This window comes from Peromyscus leucopus, chromosome 10, assembly GCF_004664715.2.
Source record: "Peromyscus leucopus breed LL Stock chromosome 10, UCI_PerLeu_2.1, whole genome shotgun sequence".
Lineage (NCBI taxonomy): Eukaryota > Metazoa > Chordata > Mammalia > Rodentia > Cricetidae > Peromyscus > Peromyscus leucopus.
This window is the reverse complement of record NC_051071.1, coordinates 25,352,950-25,375,776: the sequence shown is the minus strand read 5'-3', so window position 1 is coordinate 25,375,776 and position 22,827 is coordinate 25,352,950. Positions and strand designations below refer to the sequence as shown.

Genomic DNA, 22,827 nt, shown 5'->3' with positions numbered 1-22,827 from the left:
TCTGCAATTTTTGGACAAATTCTGGTGTTTAGTTTAAGGGAGAACTGCAGTAAAGCTATGTGAGTGTCTTAAAAGAGAGCATCCTGCACCCTGACAGCTGCATGTCAATACTTCCAGGGGCTACGACATGTTGCAGCTAGGACAGGCTGGCAGGAAACATCCAAGAGAGATTCTCTCTGGCGTCAAGGAGCTGATACTGTAGAACAGAAGTCAGCCTGTGATGATCTGAAACCCCCATTTGTGTCAATAAAGTTTTATTACAACATAATCACAGTTACTCGTTTCCATACTGGATACGGCTGGTTTGTGTTGGAACACTGGTGAGTGCAAAACCACACAACCATAAACATCTACCTATCAGCTCCTCCATCAAGTTTACTGACCCCTGTTCTAGCAGACAAAAGTGAGGTCAACATGATCATGGAAATTAAAGCTCATGCTTTGAAGGAGATGATGGTCCTCAGAGCTGAAATGAGAGGTGGCCCTGAGTCTTCCTCTATGGAGGTGCACCATAGTGGCCCACAGGCTTCAACAGACACAGTTTTCACTAGACATATAGGATGACACACATACTTGCCCTGGGAAGCAGCAAACCCCTCCCTCACGTTCTCAGGCAGGACCCAAAGGCAATGAATGCAGAGAAGAGGTCAGAGGACCTCCGGCCCCCAGACAGATACATACCTCTTCTGGGAGGGCTCCATTAAAGCTGAGACCTTGTCGTCGTAAAACTTCTTCATTGCAAACCTGTCCAGGGCCTGGTCAGCACTGGGGAAGCAGAGGTGGGGGTGGGGAGAATGAATAAATATGTTAGGTCAGTGGTATCGAAGCCCCTCAAGGACAAATGGCCAGAATGCATATCCCATGTCTATCAGTGACACCGGCCCACACACCGCCCAGCCCAAGATTTTTGTGCAGGAGTGCACTCAGCTCAAAGCAGGAGCCACACCGAACTCCTCTCAGAACTTCCTTAACTAAGGGTGTGATACTTTGATGTTCCACTGGCTCACAGGAGAGGAACTGGCTAAAGGCCGCAGCCTCAGGACCCTGGGGACTCGAAGAAGAAGCTTAGCGTGTGCATGTAGTGTAGTGTCTACGCTGTGAAGTCTTAGAAGAATAATACATGAGACTTGGTAAGGAGCTTCACAGAAGGACTTGGAGGCTAAGGACAGGGCAAGGTTGATGGCTGGGAAGGCAAGGTGTGTGGGGGTGTCAGCTTCGTTGGGTATTTCTAAAGTGACTCCACAGAAAGTGAATCTACTTTGCAACAGCCTAATGGACCTTCAACCCCACCCTCAATGTTCACATTAGGATTCACAGAACCTTCTGGAAACCTAGAGGGTTCGTTCTAGGGTTACTGACCCGACTTAAGCCATGAAATAAGACTTATTTAAAACAGGCATCCTTAAAAATCAGATTGGCAGACAGGCATGGTGGCACATGCCTTTAATCCCAGCACTCAGAAGGCAGAGGCAGGCAGATGTCTATGAGTTCAAGCCCAGCCTGGTCCACATAGTAAGTTCCAGGTCAGCCAGGGCTGCGTAGTTAAGACCTTGTCTCAAAAAAAACAAAACAAAACAAAACAAAACATCAGATAGGCATATGAGTTTTCCATGGAAAATGTGTATATACCTTCCAGAAAAATGACACATTAAGGAATACTGAACATGACATTCTCAAAACACATGCAGAGATAAGGAGGACGAAGGAAAATACTCTAAATCAAGTTCAGTGAGAGTAAACGCTTAACTCACTGCATGTATTTGTTTCAACACAACACGGAGCTTGGCCAGTGAGGCTGTCACAGATGGAAGGGTCCATCTGAGCCCAGAGCCCGTCAAATAGCAAATGGATGTGTCTTTCAGGGTGAAAGACATAGTTTCATATCCCGTCTTTTGACTTTTAAGCATTCTCTTTTCTGGAATCCATTCATTCGATTAAACTTCGAGAAAACACCATAGCTAGTATTGGTGTTTAGAAGTCCCAGAATGCTTAGCTTTAACTTCCTTCATCTTCTAAACTCTTCAGGGTGCTGGGAGCAAGAATGCTCTCCCTGTGTGACTTGCAGTCTCTGTTTTGTGTTACTTGTGGCTTGTAAAAACCTTAAATCAGGTGTGTCCCGAGGGGTGTCTAACATATAACCTAAGGGGTGAGGGGGATCAGGCACATGTGTAAGAACAGCAGCTCAGGGAACAACCTGGGTTCTAAAGAAAAGGAAAAGCAACCTGGGTAGGAAAACACAGTAAATGCTTAGATGTGTAATAACCACATCCCAGGATGGCAGAGACTCACCGCCGCTAGAGCTGTTATCAGGGCAGATGCTCAGGAGGTAGGATTAACTTAGAAGAGCAAGAGATAAAATGCGCAGTGATGGCCACCCGCTTAACTGGAAACCACTCAATACCGTGACCCCTGCTGACCGGCAGCATCGGTGGCTGCTTGGACCCCAGTGTGATGCTATGCAAAGCACTCTACAGGTAGAGACATGCAGAATGGCCACAGCACAAGGAGATTCAACTAGAGTTCCTGTGGTTCAGATAAGGACAGGATGCCAAGGCCCAGAAAGACCCATGCATGCTTCCTGACATTTGCATGTGATGTACCAACGACACAGGGAGAGCAGAGTTGTACAGCTCTGAGGGTTTGCTTTGGGGAAGCAAGGCTGGTTCCCCAGATGCAGCAGTCTCTACAGTTGGGGAAACTTCTCTAAACAGTACTCACTCGGGTAGTCTGTATTAAGAAACAAGTGGGCAAAGTGTGGTCTCTGACCAAATTCCTTTCACATAACTGAGGGGCCAATGTGACCGGGAATCTGGATGTGTCTGGCACACACATGATGCTTATTCAAACCCACAGGGTTCTGCTTTTCACCCTGGGGTAGGGTTTCCTCCTTGACAAGCGCCAGCCTCTCAATGTGTTTCCAGAGAAAACATTCCAAAAGTCCAATTTCGCTCCTTCACACTGCAGAGGAGAAGGTTCAGAAGTGGGATGATGAGAAGGCATCTATTTCCTCAGGATGGAATCGTCTGAGCATACAACGCAGCTATTGAGACGGCCAGGAGTGTGCAAATAAATGCACAAGCCACCAGGAATGGTATTTCCTTTCCGTGTGCAGTGCTGGGGAGGAACCTGAGGTTCCTCTCGCATCCGCTAGGTAAGTGAATTACACTAAGCCACACTCCTACCCAACAATGAACTTTTCTAAACTGAAGTTTTAGCCTTAACGGAGACCTGTGCCTCAGAAGACAGGAAACACCCTGACTGTCCAGTGCCTCAATAGCTGCACTAAGACCAAGGTCCTATTATCTTAGAGAAAAACATACAGTGAACTTCCCAGAACATGTTTTAAAAAATTATGGTTGTCAATATCACGATGTACAGGGTGTGAAGTGATCCATGGTGACATCAGCCTGTCATTTTTCATTAGAGAATGACTGGGCTCAGTTTTATCACCTTCATAGTGCCCCCAATGGCATCCATCACACAGAACATGCCAAATAGGAACATGTCTTTTTCAGCCTTGCCGGAAGCTGAGTTCAGGCAAAGAACACTCTGGGACTAAGAGACAGAGGTAAGATGAGGCTGGTTCCCAAGAAGAACACCGCCTACATATGCAAACCCAACTTCCAACACCCCATGGAAAGGAGCCCCCGCCTCCATCCTACCTGGCTGAGACATTGGTGAAGTGCATGTAGGACGATATGACCAGTCCGATGCGTCCTTTACCACCCTGCAAGGAGACCACAGAGAAATCAATGCTCTTTCTATAGAATCCCACACAGAGACATCATGTGACGGGAGCGAACTCAATCACGAGCAGAATGACAGAACAAGCCTCCCTAATACTGGAGCACCTGGCAGCGAACACAGCAGGGCCTCCTCAGCGGGGAATCTTCACACAGGGGCCCTTCACAAGAGCAGGTGCTCACTGGGTGTCTGTAGACGTCCCCAGAGGGCATATCCACATGGCGGCAGCCAGTCATTCACCACCTCCCAATTAGGTTAGGTGAACCGGTGCCAGGAACTGCAGCAATTAGCATGACTTAATTACCCAGGTGAAACAGGAATGAACGCCTGCCCAGGGGCTGACAGTGACAGGGCTGTGTGTGTGTATATAGCTCTAAGTGGCTTCTGAATACGGTGAGCTGGTAGCATCCCACACCGGCGCCCAACACCGTACTTTACACAACAGGGGGGACCCCTTATACACAGGGAATCCACATCCCAGGCAGGTGCTATTGAAATCCTTCTAGACATAACCACATTCACAGGCAACGTCACCAGCAGCAGAGGAAGAAGCTCCATGGCAAAGCACCCCCACTCAGAGCCACAGGCTGAGCTGAAGCTTCAGGACACACTATTTTGACAGGGGTCTGCAAATGGCAACCCCCAAACCAGTTCTGTTTTGTCCACCAACTCTTTTCCTACAATCTATGGGCTAAATTCTATGATCACATATTTCCAAGCATTGCAACGGTAAGAAGAGAAAAATCAAAACGGTTTGTGAGACATGTGAAAAATCACATGAAACTTGAATGCCCTCACCGTCTGCCTGGAACCTGGCTATTCTGTGTCAGCAGCCCCCACCCACCCTACAGGAGCAGGCTTGAAGAACTAGGCAGGACCACATGGCATGCAGAGCCTAAAACACTACCTACCTCTTGAGAAACGTTTGCCAAACCCTGATCTCAAATCACATAAAACCCAACTGGCAGGTCATTAATTTGTAGCTCCCCAACTCTTTTCTTTTTTTTCTTCTTATTTTTTTTTTTTTAAGTCAGTTCTAGAGATCAGACCTTATACACACAAGGTGGCACTTTACAGCTGAGCTACATCCCCAGCCACCATCTCTATTCTTAAAAAACAAGTAAATGAACAAACAAAGTTGTTATAAATCAACTATCACAGGAAGCTGGGCATGCTGGGAGATACCAATGCAGATACTTGGCAAATCCTTGGCAGTGAGATCCTGTTTCTTGGCATTGTTAACTGTAAAGCTACTAATGCTACGAATGTACTTCTTGCATTAAATGGCATTTGTTTTAACAACAGCAATCACTTAGAAGGAAAGACAAGCTCAATCAAAACCAGACCCACACATGATGGCCTTTACTGCAGGTACTACCCATCATTTGGTGGCGCTAGTCATGGGTGCAAAGGAGAGGTGAGGTGGGGGGTGGGGATGGGGGGAGCATTACAGCAATAGTGGGGACCTTGACAGCTCACTTCACTAGCAGACAGATCTAGACAAGAAATAACTAAGGAATTCAGACCCAAAGTACCTTTTGGACCACATGAACCTATTATACACATGGACTATACACATGGACAGAACATCCCACCACCACCAGCAGCAGGAGAACGTGCTTCAAGGCCACAAGGAACAGTCCCAAGGATAGTTCACGCATGAAGCTACAAAGCAAGTCCCAAGAGAGTCAGGCCTGAAATCTTATCAAATATCCTTTCTGACCACTGTGGTATGAAAGTATAAACCAGAATGGCGGGGAGGGAGGAGTAGGTGGACTTACAAAATTCTCAGATACGTGGAAGTTAAACAACATATTACTGAACAGCAACTCAGTCAAACAAGGAGTTAAAAGGAATGTTTAAAAATATACTGAGACATGGGCTAGAGACATGGTTCAGTGATTGAGCACTGGTTGCTCTTCCAGAGGACCAGGGTTCAATGCCCAGCAGCTACATGTTGGCTTATAATCATCTATAAAATCAGTTCCAGGGGATCAGATACCCTTCTCTGGTCTCCCCTGGCACCAGGCACACATGTGGTACACAGATATACATTTGGGCAAAATATCCATAACACATAAAATAAATAAACATATTGAGACAAATAAAATGGGAAAGACACACTAAAATTTATTGGATATAACAAAAGCAGTATTAAGAGGGGAGTTTATAGCAATAACTGTCCACATCTAAAAAGAGAGGAAAGATCTCATATTGAAGAACCTCAAATGTAGACTTCAAATAACTAGAAAAAGGCCAAACTAGACTCAAAGCTAATATAAGAAAGAAAACAGAAAAGTAGAGCAGAATAAAACAGAGATTCAGAAAACAGGAAAGATCAACAAACTGACTGCTTTGTTTTGAAGGTAAAATAAAATCAGCCAACCTTTGGCTAAAATTAAAAGGAGAGAGATTCAAAAACTGAGGAGAGAAACAAAACAGCAGAGTCAACAGAGCAACGGGCAGAGACTCGGAAAGGCTGCCATGCACAAGGGCAGGGCCATCCAGGTGAAACGGGTCAAGTCCCCCAAAGCACACAACCTGCCCAGACAGAGCATCTGAGCACGGTAAGGGGATCCAGTGAGTACCAACTCTCCCATCAGAAAGCCCAGCTTCAGGGAGACTGCACCAAACATGTAAAGAAATGACAAGGCTAAAACTCTCCCCAAAAACTGAAGATGATGGATGCGGCCAAACTCATTGTAGAAGGCCAGCCAAGCATCCCAATGTGATACCTGGATGTGTATCTAGGCTTCGTGGGCACGGTGTAGGTGCGAGCTGTCCATCATGCAGTGAGTGTGAGCAGCTGAGGGAGGGAAGTAAGTGTGTCTTCATTCCTGTCAGACTCCAGGTGTAAACACTGTGAGAATTTTCGCCTTCAGACCAGCTCTTAGCTCCCAGACTGTAGGAAAATGCGTGGTAGGTGGGATGCACTCGTGGCCATAGTATAGGCAGCAGTCTTTTGGATTTCTAGCTCTATTTCAATCTTAACAAAAATCCTAGACTCACCCCAACCAACATCTCCTGGGAATCTTCCTCAGCACAGACTTTCAAACAAGGGGTAAAGTGTGGAAGAACACTCTCTCCCGCCAGCAGCACAGCCTCCTTCAAGTTGGCGACGGCTTGTGCATATGTTGAACACGGAACACAGCCCTTGTAGCAAACAGAATGGCTACCACAGCTCAGCTCTACTCTGCCCCTGCCCTAGCTGAGACATGTCTATTAGTCACTCCGGGCATGTGTGAAAGGAAACACTCATTGTGCGAAGCCAGCGGATTTCAGCCCTGCAGCCACGATGATGGTGAACTCTGGATGGCATCAGCAATCACAATGTCAAATTAAAAGCTTATGTCTCGTGGCACATTTTCTGGGTATTTTCGAAAGTGGTTTAAAGCAATGCATGCCCTATAGCGGGTAACGAAAAGGAATCATCACAAGTCCATAGACTGGACACCCACACAAAGAGAGACCAGACTCGCTTAAGGAAGGAGAAGTGGAACAGCTAGATGATGTTTTCATCTTTGGTAACCCATATGTTTCCAGTCATATTACAATCCATTTCAATGTTATTAATATTCAGAGTGAACAAGTAGAATGGAATGGCTAGAAGGGGGGGTTTAAAAAGTCTAGTGATACCAGAAACCTCAGACCTATGAATTCATTCTAAAGCCAAACTGTGGGCTTGGGGATTCTTTTTATTTTATTTTATGATGAATAGGAAATCTAAAATGTATACCTACATGGAGCATATCACACCAGCTCACCATCACCTTGGAACCACAGTGGTTTCCAAGAAAATCAGCTGGTGCCTGTGACCAGCACCGATCTTAACCCATGTGGCTCCTTAAATGCTAGAAGTCCAGCTGGACCTCCAGAGTATGTGGGAGCAGGAACACTCACCCTGCAGTGGATGACGACCACATGCTGGGGGTCACTGTTCAGCCAGGACTCCTGGGCTTTACATATGGTACACATCCTGTCAAGAGGTGGTGCATGCAGCTCAGGCCAGCCCACATCCATGATCTGCAAGAGAGAGAGAGAAGAAAGCTGCCTCAGTTTCTACTTCCTAGACCTTTCTGTGGTAATCTCATAGTGACATAATCTACTTGGGGGTCAGGGAGGATGTTGTGTAGGCCTCTTCTAAAAGCTGATGAGCATCTGGCCAGGTTCCTTTACAGGAAAGAAAATAATAGCCACCACATCGCCCACAGACCACACGTCACCTAGGCACTGGTCTGCTCCTTTGTAGCTGGGTGACAGTTCTACAGAGGACTTTCAGAGGCGTTAATGGTTCAAAGTTGACTGTAGAGGGATCCAAGAACCTCCAAGATCTAAAACAGCAGCCTGTGGCCCATACTTCTGTCAAATATTGTCCTCTCAAGCTAAAAAGGAGTCTGGCAAATATAGTGAACCCCATGTTTCCCATGCCGTGCAGACCACACTTCAGAGACACAGGGTCCGCTGTGAACCCAATGTTTCCTGTGCCATGCAGACCACACTTCAGGGACACAGGGTCCTCTGTGAACTCAATGTTTCCCGTGCCATGCAGACCACACTTCAGGGACACAGGGTCCGCTGTGAACTCAATGTTTCCTATGCCGTGCAGGCCACACTTCAGGAACACAGAGTCCTCCAGAAGTGAGGAGGCTCCTTCAAGTTTTGCTTCTATTTTGGCACATGAACATAGAAAATTACTGAGAAGGGCCAAAGCCCCAAGCAAGCAGCCCTGCCTCTGGCCACGCACGTGGGAGGGCCATATGGAGATGTTGCTTCTCTTCCCATTTTCTATTTTTAGGGGATGGGATGAGTAGAGCTCTTTCATGGATGAAAGTAATAGAAAGGAGTTCAATAGGTTGGACCACAGCAAAGGCAGCCAGCATGGTAGTTCCATGAAGCTCTGGACCCCTTTCCTGTGCACCCAGCAAAATTGAGACACATAAAAATTCCATACTGTATTCTTTACTAGTAGGTCTGGGGCCAGAATTAGCTTAGAGTTTTTTCCAGATTCTGAGTATTTGATAGACTTTACCAACTGGGCATCCATATTCTGGAAAACCAAAATGGTAAATACAACAAAACCTGAAGTTTTTGAACATGACAGTACTCCAAAAGTTTTGAATTTCAGAGTATTTTTATTCCAGGTTATGGGATGTTCAGCCTATATTGTTCTATTCTAATGGTTGCAAAGCATTTCAACATACAGAATATATATGCAAACATAGTCGCACAGTCCTGATTTTATCTCTAAGTTTTGCTACTAAGAATAATCATAGATGAAGCGGATATTTGTGACTATTAAGAGGTCTCAGGGGCTGGAGAGATGGCTCAGAGGTTAAGAGCACTGGCTGCTCTTCTAGAGGTCCTGCATTCAATTCCCAGCAACCACATGGTGGCTCACAATCATCCATAATGAGATCTAGTGCCCTCTTCTGGCCTGCAGGCATACATGCAGACAGAACACTGTATACATAATAAATAAATAAATAAATCTTTTTTAAAAAAAGAGAGAGGTCTCAGAAGAGACATCTTCATATCAATGGAAAGGCTCTTGCACCTTGGTTGTGATGGCTAGACAAATCTACACACATGCTAAAGTGGCAGAGAACTACACACAGGCACATGAGTATGCAAACTAGTGAGTTATGAATGAAGGCTGCGGGCTCCAGGGAGGCAGCGCTTCTGATACATACAGATGTTTTATAAATAAGCATCCCTTCTCCAAATCATATTGGGCCAGATATGGTTGGGGTTTTGTCTGTTTCAAACTCTGGGATATCTGCCCCTATATGTATCTTAAGAGAAAGGACACATACCTGAACACAAAACAAATCCATTTGCTTCATATGCACTATATGTACAGCACCTTGAGGCAACTTCATATAATATTTTCAATAATACCATATATAGTGTCCAGGGTATGGAATTTTCCTTCCATGGTGCTATGTTGACATGCAACAAAGTTTTGCCTTTAAAAAATAGAGTTATTTTATTTTGTGTGTGGGCCGGGGGGGGGGGGGGGGGGGGGGGTATGTACACATAAGTGCAGCGCCTGCATCCAGCAGAGGCATCTGATCACCCTGGCGCTGGAGTTGCAGGAGCAGTGAGCTGCTGCAGTGGGTGCTAAGGATCAAATTCAGATCCCCTGCAAGAGCCCTGGGTGCTCTTAACCACTGAGCCATTGCTCCAGGCCAAGGTTTAGAGATCGAGTAGCTAGGACTTCAGATTGTCAGATGAGGGATGCTGGGCCTGTATAAGTATTATAAGTTGCTGCCACTGATGGAGCCAAAGTGGAAGGTATACAGGACCTCACTTCCTGTGGATCTATTATTTTTAATTTTAAAAGTAACCAAAGGATATAAATAGTAGTTAATATTCCTTGATACCAAGCTATATTCCACAAAGCCGGTGAGAACTATGTTTGTACAAACAAAACCTGCATCACTTACATTATTACTAAGTCAAACTCTGAAGAAATAAATTCCATACCTTTGGATTAAGCTTTGTAAGGTCGTATCTCCTTTCTGAAAGGTTTAATACCTACAAAGGGAAACAAATAATTGTAGACAAAGCATGGTTCCCCGAGAGAAAGGAAAACACACAACTGCATTTAAACAGTTGCCTCTGAGGGTCAAGGACCAAAAAGAAACTGAATTGCACAGATGTGTGTGTGGTCACAGGACAGAAACAAAGCAAGATTTGGACGGTACTCGAACTTCTGTAAATCCAACATTTTCCTTTTGTTAACCAAAATGAGCATTTTTGTTAGCTAAGATAGGCAAGGTAAACTCTTCCTTCTTGTTTGTTTTGCTTTTTATTTTTTTTCCAAATCTGCAAACATTCTAAAACACAATGTCTGTGCACACAGATCTGTAGTAGCTCTTCCTGGTCCTGCTCAGCACAAGGGGCACTCTTGGGGCAGGCAGTAGTGGTTTCTCAGTAGAAGAGCCAGGTATAGAAAAGCCTGAGCTGGAAGCTTGCCACTAACAAACCACAGCTTTCTGGAATCAAGGCCAACACAGGACACATGGCTCCTCCTTAATTCAGCCCCAGTTACCTCCTGGGCCCACTCAGTCTCAGCCCCACGCACGTCCTGCTTGAATCATTAGCACTCAACTCCTCTTCCTTGGAGGCCACAGGACACTGGGGCCTGGCCAGCTACATCAATCACTGTAACTGCCTTCCCTAAAAGGTTTCTGGGTTTGGAATGCCCTCAAGCCGTCTCCTTGGGAAGTGTGGGAAGAAAGGGATTGGTGTGGGGCCAGCTTCCCACTGGAGGAGCCCTGGTCCCGAAGAGGTTGCACTGTGAAGGCAGAGGCAGCTCTGGAGGGGCCTCATGAAAGGTGTAGCCATCTTGGGGGCTAGGATGCTACTCCCCTGCCCACAACCAGGCGGGACTTCAGGGAGTCCAAGTGCTGGAAGAGGTCACAGGCAGTTCATGAAGAGACTATCCTGGAAGCAACGGCTGGTCCCCACTGAGCCTAGCCCTGAGTCTAGCCGTGGGAGAAGGCTGCTGAGGGTGACAATAACCTCCTTGTTGGCTTTGTAAGATTAGCTCTCCTGAGATAAGGCGGCAGCATGAGAGAAGGTGCTAGAAGCTGTCGATGTAATCTAAGCAGTGATTACAGCAGCAGAAAGAGGCTCTGTGGGGCTGGTAGCCCTGGAAGAGAACAGGGCCAATCAGAGAGGCGTGTGCAAAGCCACTCTCTACTTCTCCTCCAATACGGTCCCCCTCATAGCACACATGTTGTGAAATCAGGCTGCCTATGCTTGCCCCCATGACCGCTCTTGTCTCTTGGGCACCCACCCTCTTGCCTGTCCAATGTACTGGAAAGCAGGAGGGGACAGGACCAGGGATACCACCTGGCATTAGCCAGAGGTAGCTGACTAGGAATGCCTACAATCCTAGGAGCCAGAAGCCATAATCCATGCTGGACAGGGGCAGCAGCCACCCCTACAGTCAACTGTCACAGCCAATAAGAGCAAAGCTTACAGTGGATGGGCAGAGCACATGGCCAACTCCCACTTTCTAGACTCTTGAGTTGGGTTCCAGACCCCAAAACCATCCCCCTTTGTTAGCAAGGCACATACACATACCTGGCCCTCACATGCTCCCTCCTCAGGACCCCTGCCTCAAGCCCCTCTGCCACGCTGTGACTGTCCTGCCCACTCACCAGGTAGTTGTCCCCATGCTTAGACTTGAGCATGCGTGTGACTTCCTGCAGGCTGTGCAAATAGGACTCCTCTGAGCAACTGGCAGGGAAGGACACTGCGATGATCCTCTCCGTGACATATGTAAGGTCCAGTTCATGGCTGTCCTCCATGGCTGGACTCAGGACCAGGGGCCTGCAAGAGAGAAGGAGGCAGTCAGTAAAAGGATAACAGGAAAAGGGATGAACACTCCCGGGGTTTTCAGGAGAGAGATGGGAGCAGCAGCTTCCCGAGAGTCTCATTACAGTCCATCTACACTGTTCCCCCACGCACTAGGGTACACAGATCTATGGCAGGTCAAGACTGAGCAGATGCAAGACCCTAACTACTGGGAATATGCAGAGGAGAAGCTTGGAGAAGAGTGCAGGGGCACGGGCAGAAAGCATGTGGGTACACCGGGAGGCACACCAGGCTCTGCCGTGTGCCCAGATTTGCTCTTGGAGAAGGCACACAACCCTGACACCAAGGTTTCAGGGTCAGCATGAGGCAGCCGGAGGAAGCACACCTCAGACAAAAAAAGGATGGTGGAAGCAGAGACCACAGACGACTACAGAAGCCAGCAGCCACCCTGTCTACATGCTATTCCCGGGGAAGAGGCTAGTGAAGGAGACTGGACAAATTATGGGGAGAGGGAGGGATTGTGCCAGAAGCCAAGAGATGAAGCTAGACCCCGTGTTGGAAAGTGGGTAAGCTAGGACATGATGAGATCGACGGTTCTGCCACAAAGGAGGCCTTCCCCCTACAGGCTCTTTGGAGAAAGCCCCATGCGAACAGGATGCAGGGACCCACACTCAAGACCAGGATGCAAAAGGGATCCAAGAGACAGGGCAGAGGGTCAACGCCAAGAGAAAACACTAAGTGAAATCAGAGCAGAGTATGCTGCCGCCACTCCCAGGCTGCTTGCCTGGGTTTGTTTTTCTTACTTTTACTGTATGTATTTCTCTTGGCTTTGAGGGAGGAAAAAAAATCAAAATCATAAAAATGGTTCAGCACACCTCATGCATCCATCCATCCTTCGAATCACCTGCCCTCAGTCAGTTTTGTCCCTATTCACGCCTTCACAATCACCAGCACCCTGTAATCTCCACCCAACACTCGCCAGCTTCTGTTCCACAGTCCTCTACTCTTGCAACTACTCTGAAGCAAGTCATCCTTAAAAAAACCCAATAGTGGCCGAGCAGTGGTGGCACAGGCCTTTAATCCCAGCACTTGGGAGGCAGAGGCAGGTAGGTGTATCTCTGAAGAGTTCGAGGCCACCCTGGTCTTCAGAGCAAGTTCCAGGACAGGCTCCAAAGCTTCACTGAGAAACCCTGTCTCAAAAAAGCAAACAAACAAACAAATAAATACCAATAGTGCCAGGCACGATGGCATGCATCTTTAATCCCAGCACTTTGGAAGCAAAGGCGAGCAGATCTTTGTGAGTTCTTAACTAGCCCAGTATACATAGGACTGACTTTCAGGCCAGCTAGAGCTACCAGGTAAGACCTTGTCTCAGATAGATGGATGGATGGATGGATGGATGGATGGATGGATGGATGGATGGATGGATGGATGGCAGACAACCAAGAAAACCTTTATAGTATAGATTTCTACAAGATTTTATCAAATCATCAATAATGCCATTATCATTCTTAAAGTAGAAACAACACCAAGTATTCAATACCATAATTTGTTTTTTACAGATGACTTGTTTAAGCACTTTCAAAGATTTTTTTCTCTTCCATTTTATTCATCAAACATGGTCATAAAAGTTTCAATTATTTTTTTAAATGAACCAAATTAAACACTAAGAACATTACCAGTAGTAATAGTAATAATAATGACAGTAATGTGACCTCTTACAGCTATCTCAGACCATAAAGAGGTGGTTTCCAAAGGTTCTGCAGCTGACTGGGCTGAAGGCCACCTCTCCTGGCCCCTGACAGCAAGCGGCTGTTCCCTGAGGTGTGCCTACCCATTCCTCACTACTGACGTCATACAACCAGATGTCAATATCACTTTCTACCAAAAGACAAGATGTTCCCACAATATAAAATCAGAAATGGTGACAAATGAGATGTTTTACCTTTGATGATTCATTCTTAGAAACAGTAGTTAGGGGCGGGCTGGGGTGCTCCGTGGTAGAGCACTTGCCTAGCATGAACCAGGCTATGGGTCTAATCCCTCACATGCCTCCAAAAAAACATGATGACAGAATAAGTAATAAAATGTCCTAGTCTCCTCTCTGGTGACCACCCCCAAACTGTGGCCAGGGGCGTAGGAATGACCTTCTTTCCCAGAGGAACACTCACCTTGAAGGCTTGTCACAGCGGAGAGCAGCAGGTGGGGTGGAACTTTCAGGAGCCTGCAAATATCAAAACAAAAATCCTTTTGAGATTAATTTCTTTACATACCAGCCCATACGGCACTTAGACCAACTACCCATCCTTGCCACCACCACCATCACCAGGAGGAAAAAAGACAGCTGTCCCACAGCTTAATCATCAATGGTAAGCAAACATTGTCCCTCCCACCTCCCTTATCACCCAGGAAGGTGTGTAGCGTATCAGAGGATTTTCGGTTGCCCAATGTCACAATTCTATGGAAGGCTATCAGGCAGGGGATAGTGAGACCACCCCCTCTCCAGGACTGGGCGGTCACAAACTCAGCACATACAGAAGGCGGGAACTGAACTCGGGACTCAGACTAGATGATCTCAGAGCAGAATTTGTATTTATTAGAATACAAGAAACAGAAACTTCTAAGAAGATTCTGTACAAGTGCTGCTGATATGTCAACTGGGTCCTGATGTGAGGACACTGTGAGTGGATATGACAAGTATTTAGGACCCATCAGTTCTCAAGAGGGATCCTAAAACAATCGACCCAGAGTGAGCGGCACAGGACATGTAGACAGTGTTTACATAACTACAAAGGGCAAACGGCAAAGAGTTGTGACTGCACAGTTGTGTAGGTGCCGTGGATGCTCTACAGTAGAAACACATCCTAGGTAGATGATGGCCAACGGGTCCTGTCCAAGCTCCGGACCTCACCTCATTAACAATGGAGCAGGTCCCCGAGAAACCCACCCGAAGTGGAAAATACCATAAAACAAAACTGAGTTTAAGGGTTGGAAAGATAGCTGAGCACTTTAGAGAGCCTCCTAAGCTTCCAGAAGACCTATAGTTCCCAGCACTGGGCAGCTCACAACTCTACCTCCAGCTCCAGTGACTCCACAGCCCTCTTCTGGCCTCTGTGGCACCTGCACAGGCATGGCCTACAGACAGACAGACAGACAGACAGACACACACACACACACACACACACACACACACACAATTAATAACTTTTAATTAACACATCTAACCTGGAGAATAACCTGGCAGCAACACCAAAGAGGTCCCCATGTCCTGTTGTGACCACACAGCTAACCAGAGCAGAGGTGGCTACCACTGTACACTTTAGAGATATACCATATAGCACAAGTCCAGAAAGAGATCCAAGTTCAAATCAATACAGTTTCCACTGAATGCTCATCAGTTTCCAAGCATCCCGGGGTGGAGGGGCTCATCGCTTTCCCACCATTGGGGGTGGGGCTCAAGTTCAGTCATCCTAAATCAGGATCATGGAGACATGAATCAGTCACACAACAGACACCCACATCCATGCAGATGCAGACTGGATGCTGAATACATGCTGGAAGAGAAACAGTTTCTTTCTGGGACACAGTTCTGCTCCATTTCCCTTTTATAGTTCTGTAGGTTTGTTTTTTGGTTTTGGGTTTTTTTGTTTGTTTGTTTTTTGTTGTTTTTGTTTTTGTTTTTGTTTTTTTTTGTTTTTTGTTTTTTGTCTTGTTCCATTTTCTGCTAAGAACTCACATGATACCCGAATAGGAAAGGAGAAAGTCACCATGTCTATAGTCATCTTGGAGACACTGCCGGTCTCCCGGGTAACATCTAGGCCTCTCCCCACCACCCAAAGAGCTGTTCCCTGTCTTTTGTTCCAAATGAGATGATGTCAGGAGCCACAAAAGGTGGATCTGAGGCTCTTGGACCTGGAGCAAGGATCCTACCAAACTGCAGTTGCTCACAGGCAAACCTGGCCAAGAGGCTATGGAGGCCTCAGGGGAGCCCTGCACCTTCCCTATAGGTGTGGTCTAGCCACATGGCCTGGACCTGCTGCCCAGGACCATCCCACCGTCCTTACCCTCTCATAGGCCTATTCCACCCCCACAGGAGGTTTCCAGAAATCACTGTGTCTCCCTTTGGACTCCACACCAATCTCAGTGGGTAATCAAAATCACTGACATTGGGACAGGGTCTTGTCATAGTTCCAGGTAACGTGGTGACTGTAACCACCACTCAACTGGAAGGCATCACCATCCTGCTGGAGGATGTCACCACTCTGCTGAAGGACACGTGACCCCACATGTAGGGGCATCACTTTATACCTGCAGAATAAATACATGAATGAAGGCTTGGCGCTAAGACTTTGGCTCTGGAGATGCTGTAAGCCTGGACTCCGCCACTGCCCTAAGCACCAGTTTCTTCTGAAACAAGGGCAGGATTGAGGACCCTGTCCCATCCATCCACATGGAGCCATTAGCCTCAATTGCTAACCAAAAGACCAGTAATCTTGTTAAAACACAGGCTGGATTTCTCACTGCTTCTTTTGTGATGCAGCAGTCACGGGGCCAAACGGAATGCCGAAGTGAGCTCTTTAGGAAGGCAGAGAAAAAAACAACACAGAAACCCTATGTGTATAAGACTAAAATTACGGCACCTCAAGACAGGCTTCTGCTTACTATAACCAGGAAGGGCTCTTTGCAAACAAAATGCTGAATTTATAACAAAAAGGAAAAATGTTCCATCTATCAAGATTTCAACAGACCTCTGAGTGGAAAATGTCATGGGTTGACCTATGCTGCTCATCGACGATGGATAAAACTGTCCTGGTCTCTACACCTGACCATACCAACACCCCAGGGCCATTTGCTCACTTGGGTGCACCATGCTAGAACCAAAGCTATGGTCTGAATATGGCTTGTCCTCACTAAGACTCGGGCTGAGATTAATCCTTGCTTAAGTCTGGTCAGGAGAGATCATTACTCTGTCTTAATTTATGACTAAGATATGCATGGATTAAAAGGCTAACGGTGGTGCACGCCTTTAATCCCAGCACTTGGGAGGCAGAGGCAGGCGGATCTCTGTGAGTTCGAGGCCAGCCTGGTCTACCAAGTGAGTTCCAGGAAAGGCACAAAGAAACCCTGTCTCGAAAAAACTGGAAAAAAAAAAAAAAAAAAAAAAAAGGCTAACGGATCAGAAACCCTACCAGCAAGAAGGCCTGTCAGTCCCACAGAGTAGTGGTTGGTACTTGACACTGTGAACTCCGCAATCCAAGTTTGAGGTGGAATCTCAAAAGGACCTTTCCAAAGTAGTCCCTTACTAGACAGCCCTTTAGCGTGGACCTCTCCACCCCTAGAACCATGAACTAAATAAATGTTCATTCCAGGGACAGAGAGATGACTCAGTGGTTAAGAGTGCTTGCAGAGGACCTGGCCTTAATTCCAGCACCCACATGGCAGCCACAACCTGTAACTCCTGTTCCAGGAGAGCTGACAGCCTCGGTGGTCACCAGACATGCACACGGTGTACACACACACACACACACACACGCACACACACACACACACACACACAAGCAAAACATGTACACATAAAATAAAAATAAGTATTTTTAGACATAAAATCAAGAAGTAAGCAAGTGTTTGTTCTATATAAATTACCTAAGCTATGACATTCGGTCATACCTAGCAACAAAAGCAGACTAAAACACCCCACACCCAAGATCTTTAAGTATCCTATAGTTTTCAGAATTTAAACTGTACTTATCATTTTACCATGAGTCACACCACACAGCCTTGTCCTTTATCAAAAAAGCACAATAAGGTTCACTGGCCAAACCACTTAGTTTTCCCACTGACCTTCATTTTAAGTTTACACCCACATGGAGAATGTGTGACTGTTAGATGTGGGCACTGGAGCCAGGCATGGTAGGCAGGCCTGGAATCCCAGCCCTGGCAAGGCTGAGGCAGGATCTGTTGAGGTCAGCCTGGGATACAGAATGAGTTACAGGCCAAGAGGAACTATTACTGAGACCACTCCTCACCATTACCACCACCACCACCCCACAAAAAAATAAAACAGAACTGGTATCCACATGACATGTGTGGTGAGTTTCACCCTCCCTAGTACAAGGAGGCTGGAAGAAAGGATGATGGATCTCTAGATGTGAGGGTGTCCATGAGGACCCAAGGCCCATTCACACCAGAGTGAGGAAGACATCTGAGGCAGACAGTCCTATTCCAGCACATATGGATTCAGCATGGTGCCACACACATTGAACCCATGATACAGTAATTGCTCACAATCTGAAATCTTGCACATTACAGCTACTGACAATTTTTTTTTAATTGACAACTATATAATTTCAGAGGATGATGCCAACAGGAAAAGACTATTTATTACACCATCTCCACGCCCCCAAGGCCAACCTGAGTTTAACTACATAGATTTCATAATTTCATAAAATGCCCAACCACTTGAAGTGCCACACAAGGTCCCTCCCATTGGGGACTCACCACAACACACAAAGGAACATCTTCCATCACGTCTATCTGAGGGAATGAGGCAGGAAGGAGAGGCTCAGCCGGGCCCCATCCAATTCTAATCTAGTCCTAACATACTTCTGAACCACCATCTGCGGTCACAGAGAGTCAATGCACTTGGATACCCAAGCTCCAGTCCTGTGTGTGCTGCCTACTTGCATCCTGCTGGAAACCCAGCCCAGGCCTGGTTGCCTGCAAGCTGTGTTCAGTATTCAGCAGCTCCTAGAGCCCAAACCAAAACCTTTTCAAAGATACCACCAGCCTCATGCTCCACATCAGCATGTGAAGTTTCTATACCTAGAACCACACAGGGAAGCCACGGGTGGTCACAACCCCGGGATACCCCTGTCCTGAAGACATGCGTAGTGAGGTCTTGCTCTGGCTGCTACTCGGTCCCCAGAAACTTCCTGGGGAAGATTGACCATGAGCCAGTGCTGGCAATGACCAGATCTCCCACAAGAGGCGTGCACAAGGCTTCCTGCCTCAGGTGGTAACTCCAGTTGGGCAGAGTCTCTCACCTGTCTGGCAGGTACTTAGCCCAGTCATCACCATTCACAGGTGCAGAGAGAAGGAAGAGGGAGGGAGGTAAGGCAGGATCCACAGTGAAGGTCAAACCTGTGCCAGGGAGCCTTGCCAAGGCCACCCTGCTCTGGCTGCTTCGTCCTTTACCGCATTCTCCCCAGCCCAGCTCCAGGGCTCATCCCGGCCCAACCACTGTGGTCCACCACTATCTTCTTATAAAATAACAGCTGCTGAGAAAGCACGTGGGGGCCAGGCTAGCCCAGACACCCACAAATAAGATACAAAGAAGAATGTGATAAAGAATTAAATTTGAGCACTTGTAATTTGTTTTAGGGGGCTGGAGAGACAGCTCAGCAGTCAAGCGTGCTTACTGCTCTCCCAGGACCTAAATTCAGTAGTGACATCAGGCAGCCTGAAACTGCCTGCAACTCTAGGTCCAAGGGATCCAATGTCCTCTTCTGGCCTCTATACATAGTGACACATAAACACCCATGCACACACGTGTACACACACACACACACACACACACACACACTTTAAGAATAAGTAACTTTTTAAAGTAATTCAAATTGATTTCTTCTGTTAAAGGTGATATTTCTTGGATATGACAAGATAAAAAAGGAAATTATGGAACCTACTTTTAAAGAGGAACTACTTGTTTTAAATAAGATAAGTAATGAAAATTTTTTGTTCTGAGTTTATCAGATGTTACTGGACTGGACATTGTTAATATATATAATGGAGTTTTTATCTGAATCTGTCAAATGTTAATGGACTAGACATCATTAATGTAATTTTTGGCTCTATATATTGTATATACTTATTGGATAGTTTTTCTTGTATTAGTTATAAGCTTTCTTTAAATTTTAGACAAAAAGAGAGGAAATGTGGTGGTATTGTGTTCCCCAAAATATTGTGTACCTTAATAAACTTATCTGGGGTCAGAGAACAGAAAAGCCACTAGTTAGGCAGTGATAGCACACGCCTTTAATCCTAGCATTCCAGAGATAGAAATCCCTCTGGATCTCTGTGAGTTCAAGGCCACATTGGAAACAGCCAGGCATGGTGACTCACGCCTTTAATCCGAGGAAGCAAGCCTTTAATCCTAGGGAGTGATGGTAGAAAGCAGAAAGGTATATAAGGCGTGAGGACCAGAAACTAGAGGCATTTGGCTGGTTAAGCATGTGGCTGGTTAAGCATTCGGCTGGTTAAACTTTCAGGCTATGAAGCAGCACAGTTCAGCTGAGATTCATTCTGGATGAGGACACAGAGGCTTCCAGTCTGAGGAAACAGGATCAGCTGAGGAACTGGTGAGGTGAGATAGCTATGGCTTGTTCTGTCTCGCTGACCTTCCAGTATTCACCCCAATAACTCGACTCGGGTTTGATTTTATTAATAAGAACATTTAAGATTCCTGCTACAATTTCTTATCATCTGAAGCAGATGCAGCAACAGCAGCTTCCCAGCCGTAACTGTAGACCCAGGTATCTCTCTCTCTCTCAAAAGAGGACAGTGACCCTGAGGGTCATAAGATTCTGTGTGGACACATCACAGGATCTGTGCATGCTACATATGTGTCAGGCAGGACAGGGGAACACAAGCCAGATGGCAGGAAAGCAAAGACATCCTGCTATAGAATAAACTACCAGTCCCACCTTCAAGGATGCAGGCTCTACATGGGTCCCTGTACCCCCAAAGAAAGCCCCTCTGGCCACACTGTTATCACCATCCCAAGGCTATGCCTAATCAAACCTCACTTTAGGTTAGGGATCCACACAGGGCCTGGTGAGGAAAACAGCTGTTCCCAGACTGACCGCCCAGTGCACTGGCCATTGCCCCAGGCTACACCGTGGTGTCCTGCAGTGTTGTCCCTGACATATAACACCTGTAATGTAGCATCCTGTAGCACAACATCTGAAGTGAATGCCCATTCACCAGGCACCCTGCCGTACCCCACACACAAGGCCAGAGAGTGGCCATGTCAACCGGCATGGCAGAGTGGAACGACCTCAGTGACTAAGGTGGCTTTTTCTGCAAGGTCAAACCATGGCTCCGTTCCCAGGAAGGAGGAGTCCAGATTCAGATGTCTCACATTTGGTGCAGACCTAGGGAGAGATGAGCACATCCCTTGTAGGAAGAGGAGGGTGGTGTGTATACATAAATCCATGACTGCTGTCTCTAGTAAGGATTTCTCTAGGAATGTATCAGTGCTCCAGAAAAAGAGAGGGACTCTAGAAAATGTCTCAGTGGGCAGGCACCCTCCTGGGAGGGGAAGGCCGAGGAGTGACAGCAGGGCCTTCAAAGGAGTCTTGGAAGGGTACACTCAACTGATGGGGGATCCATTGGGAAGCAGCTCACCCACAGCACACAACCTGCACAGGGCAGTTAATAATGATGTGTTCTAGTTAATGACTGTGCACACTTCCAGCAAAGCATCTTTCACAGGTGAATGTCCTGTTGCCACAGGGTAAAGAGTGGACACTCAGTATGGCCACTGAGGTACCAGTGAGCTGTCCCCCTGAGGGGAGTCCCCAGCCATTCTGGGCTGCTACCTCAGTTCTCTGCTTCTCCTACCCCAGGGCCTTTGCATGCGCTGTACGTAGCCTCGTACGCTCTAAACCCACAAATCCAAGTTTCACTGCTAACTCCAAGAACTCTTTGATGGTTCATCTCTTCAGCCACACAACATCTTCACAACAAAGGGGTGCCTGGTCTCCCTGTCCTAACAAGTCAGGGTTTTGTTTGTATCTTCTCATTTACCATAGTCATTTCTTACACTGACTGTAGCTACATGGAAATACTGTGTGATTCTGTGGATCTGTGGACCTGTGTGTGTGTGCGTGTGCGTGTGTGTGAGCATCTGTCTGTCTGGGTATAGAATCCAGAACCTCACACACATTAAGCACTTTCCACCACCGAGCCACACACGCCCTCAAACGCAACTGTGTAAATTCCTTTCTGCACACTGCACTTGCATGCTGACATCGCAGAGGCATTGAATGTGGTCCCCTGAAGCCTCTCAGCCTTTGGCCAGTGCGCCTCATCGGCCCACCATACACACAGGACCTGCGAAAGAAAGAAGAAACGGACACAGACCCCAATGTGCCCAGCCACCCAGGCGTTCTAAGTGGCATGAGGACTGCTTTCCCATTTCAGCACTGGACACCAGGCAGCTCAGCAGAGCTACGTGACTCAGGTCAGTATGCTGAGGCTACTGGGGGCTGGCTGCAGGTTCCCCATCCTCAATCAGGCTGCCTCAGGACTATTCACTACCCTCCTTGGTGACTGTCTCCCTATGCAGTGCAGTATCCTGGATCATAGTTCATGGTCCCTCTCCGCTGCACTAGCCAAAGAGGCACCAACCAGGGTAGATACAGCAGATTCTGTCAGAGCCAATTGGGGCTCAAGACAGCCAGGACCTGCTATGTCTTCCCCACATAGTTAGGAAGAAGACAAAAATTCCTCTGCTTGATGCCTGCAAGGAAATCTGAGCTAGGCTTGAGTGGGCAGCAAACGGCACATCCTGTGTCCTCAGGCCTCTGCACTGTTCCCAACAGTCCAGCCGGCACAGACAACCGGCAGTGTGCATGGCTCTGTGGAAAGGAACAATGGCAGCCATGGCCAAGAGTACCAGGAAGCTGGCTACACAGCTGGTGACTGGCACAGACCACAGTGTTGGGCTGGGGGTGGGGGGACTTACTCAGCGTC

The 22,827-nt window shown here is 47.1% G+C and overlaps 1 protein-coding gene across 7 annotated transcripts in view; it reads right to left on the bottom strand.

The window, feature by feature from the left end:
• Nucleotides 1-22,827, bottom strand: part of Tns3 (tensin 3) — a 245,001-nt gene that overhangs the window by 113,440 nt on the left and 108,734 nt on the right. For all 7 annotated transcript variants that reach the window (XM_028890993.1, XM_028890995.1, XM_028890996.2 and 4 more), the window contains 6 exons: nt 14,244-14,296; nt 11,916-12,087; nt 10,231-10,281; nt 7,645-7,767; nt 3,663-3,727; nt 682-765 (listed from right to left, as the gene is read on the bottom strand). In XM_028890993.1, the coding sequence (XP_028746826.1) occupies nt 682-765; nt 3,663-3,727; nt 7,645-7,767; nt 10,231-10,281; nt 11,916-12,065 (473 nt within the window). In that variant the 5' untranslated portion in view covers nt 12,066-12,087; nt 14,244-14,296. The remainder of the gene's footprint in view (nt 1-681; nt 766-3,662; nt 3,728-7,644; nt 7,768-10,230; nt 10,282-11,915; nt 12,088-14,243; nt 14,297-22,827) is intronic.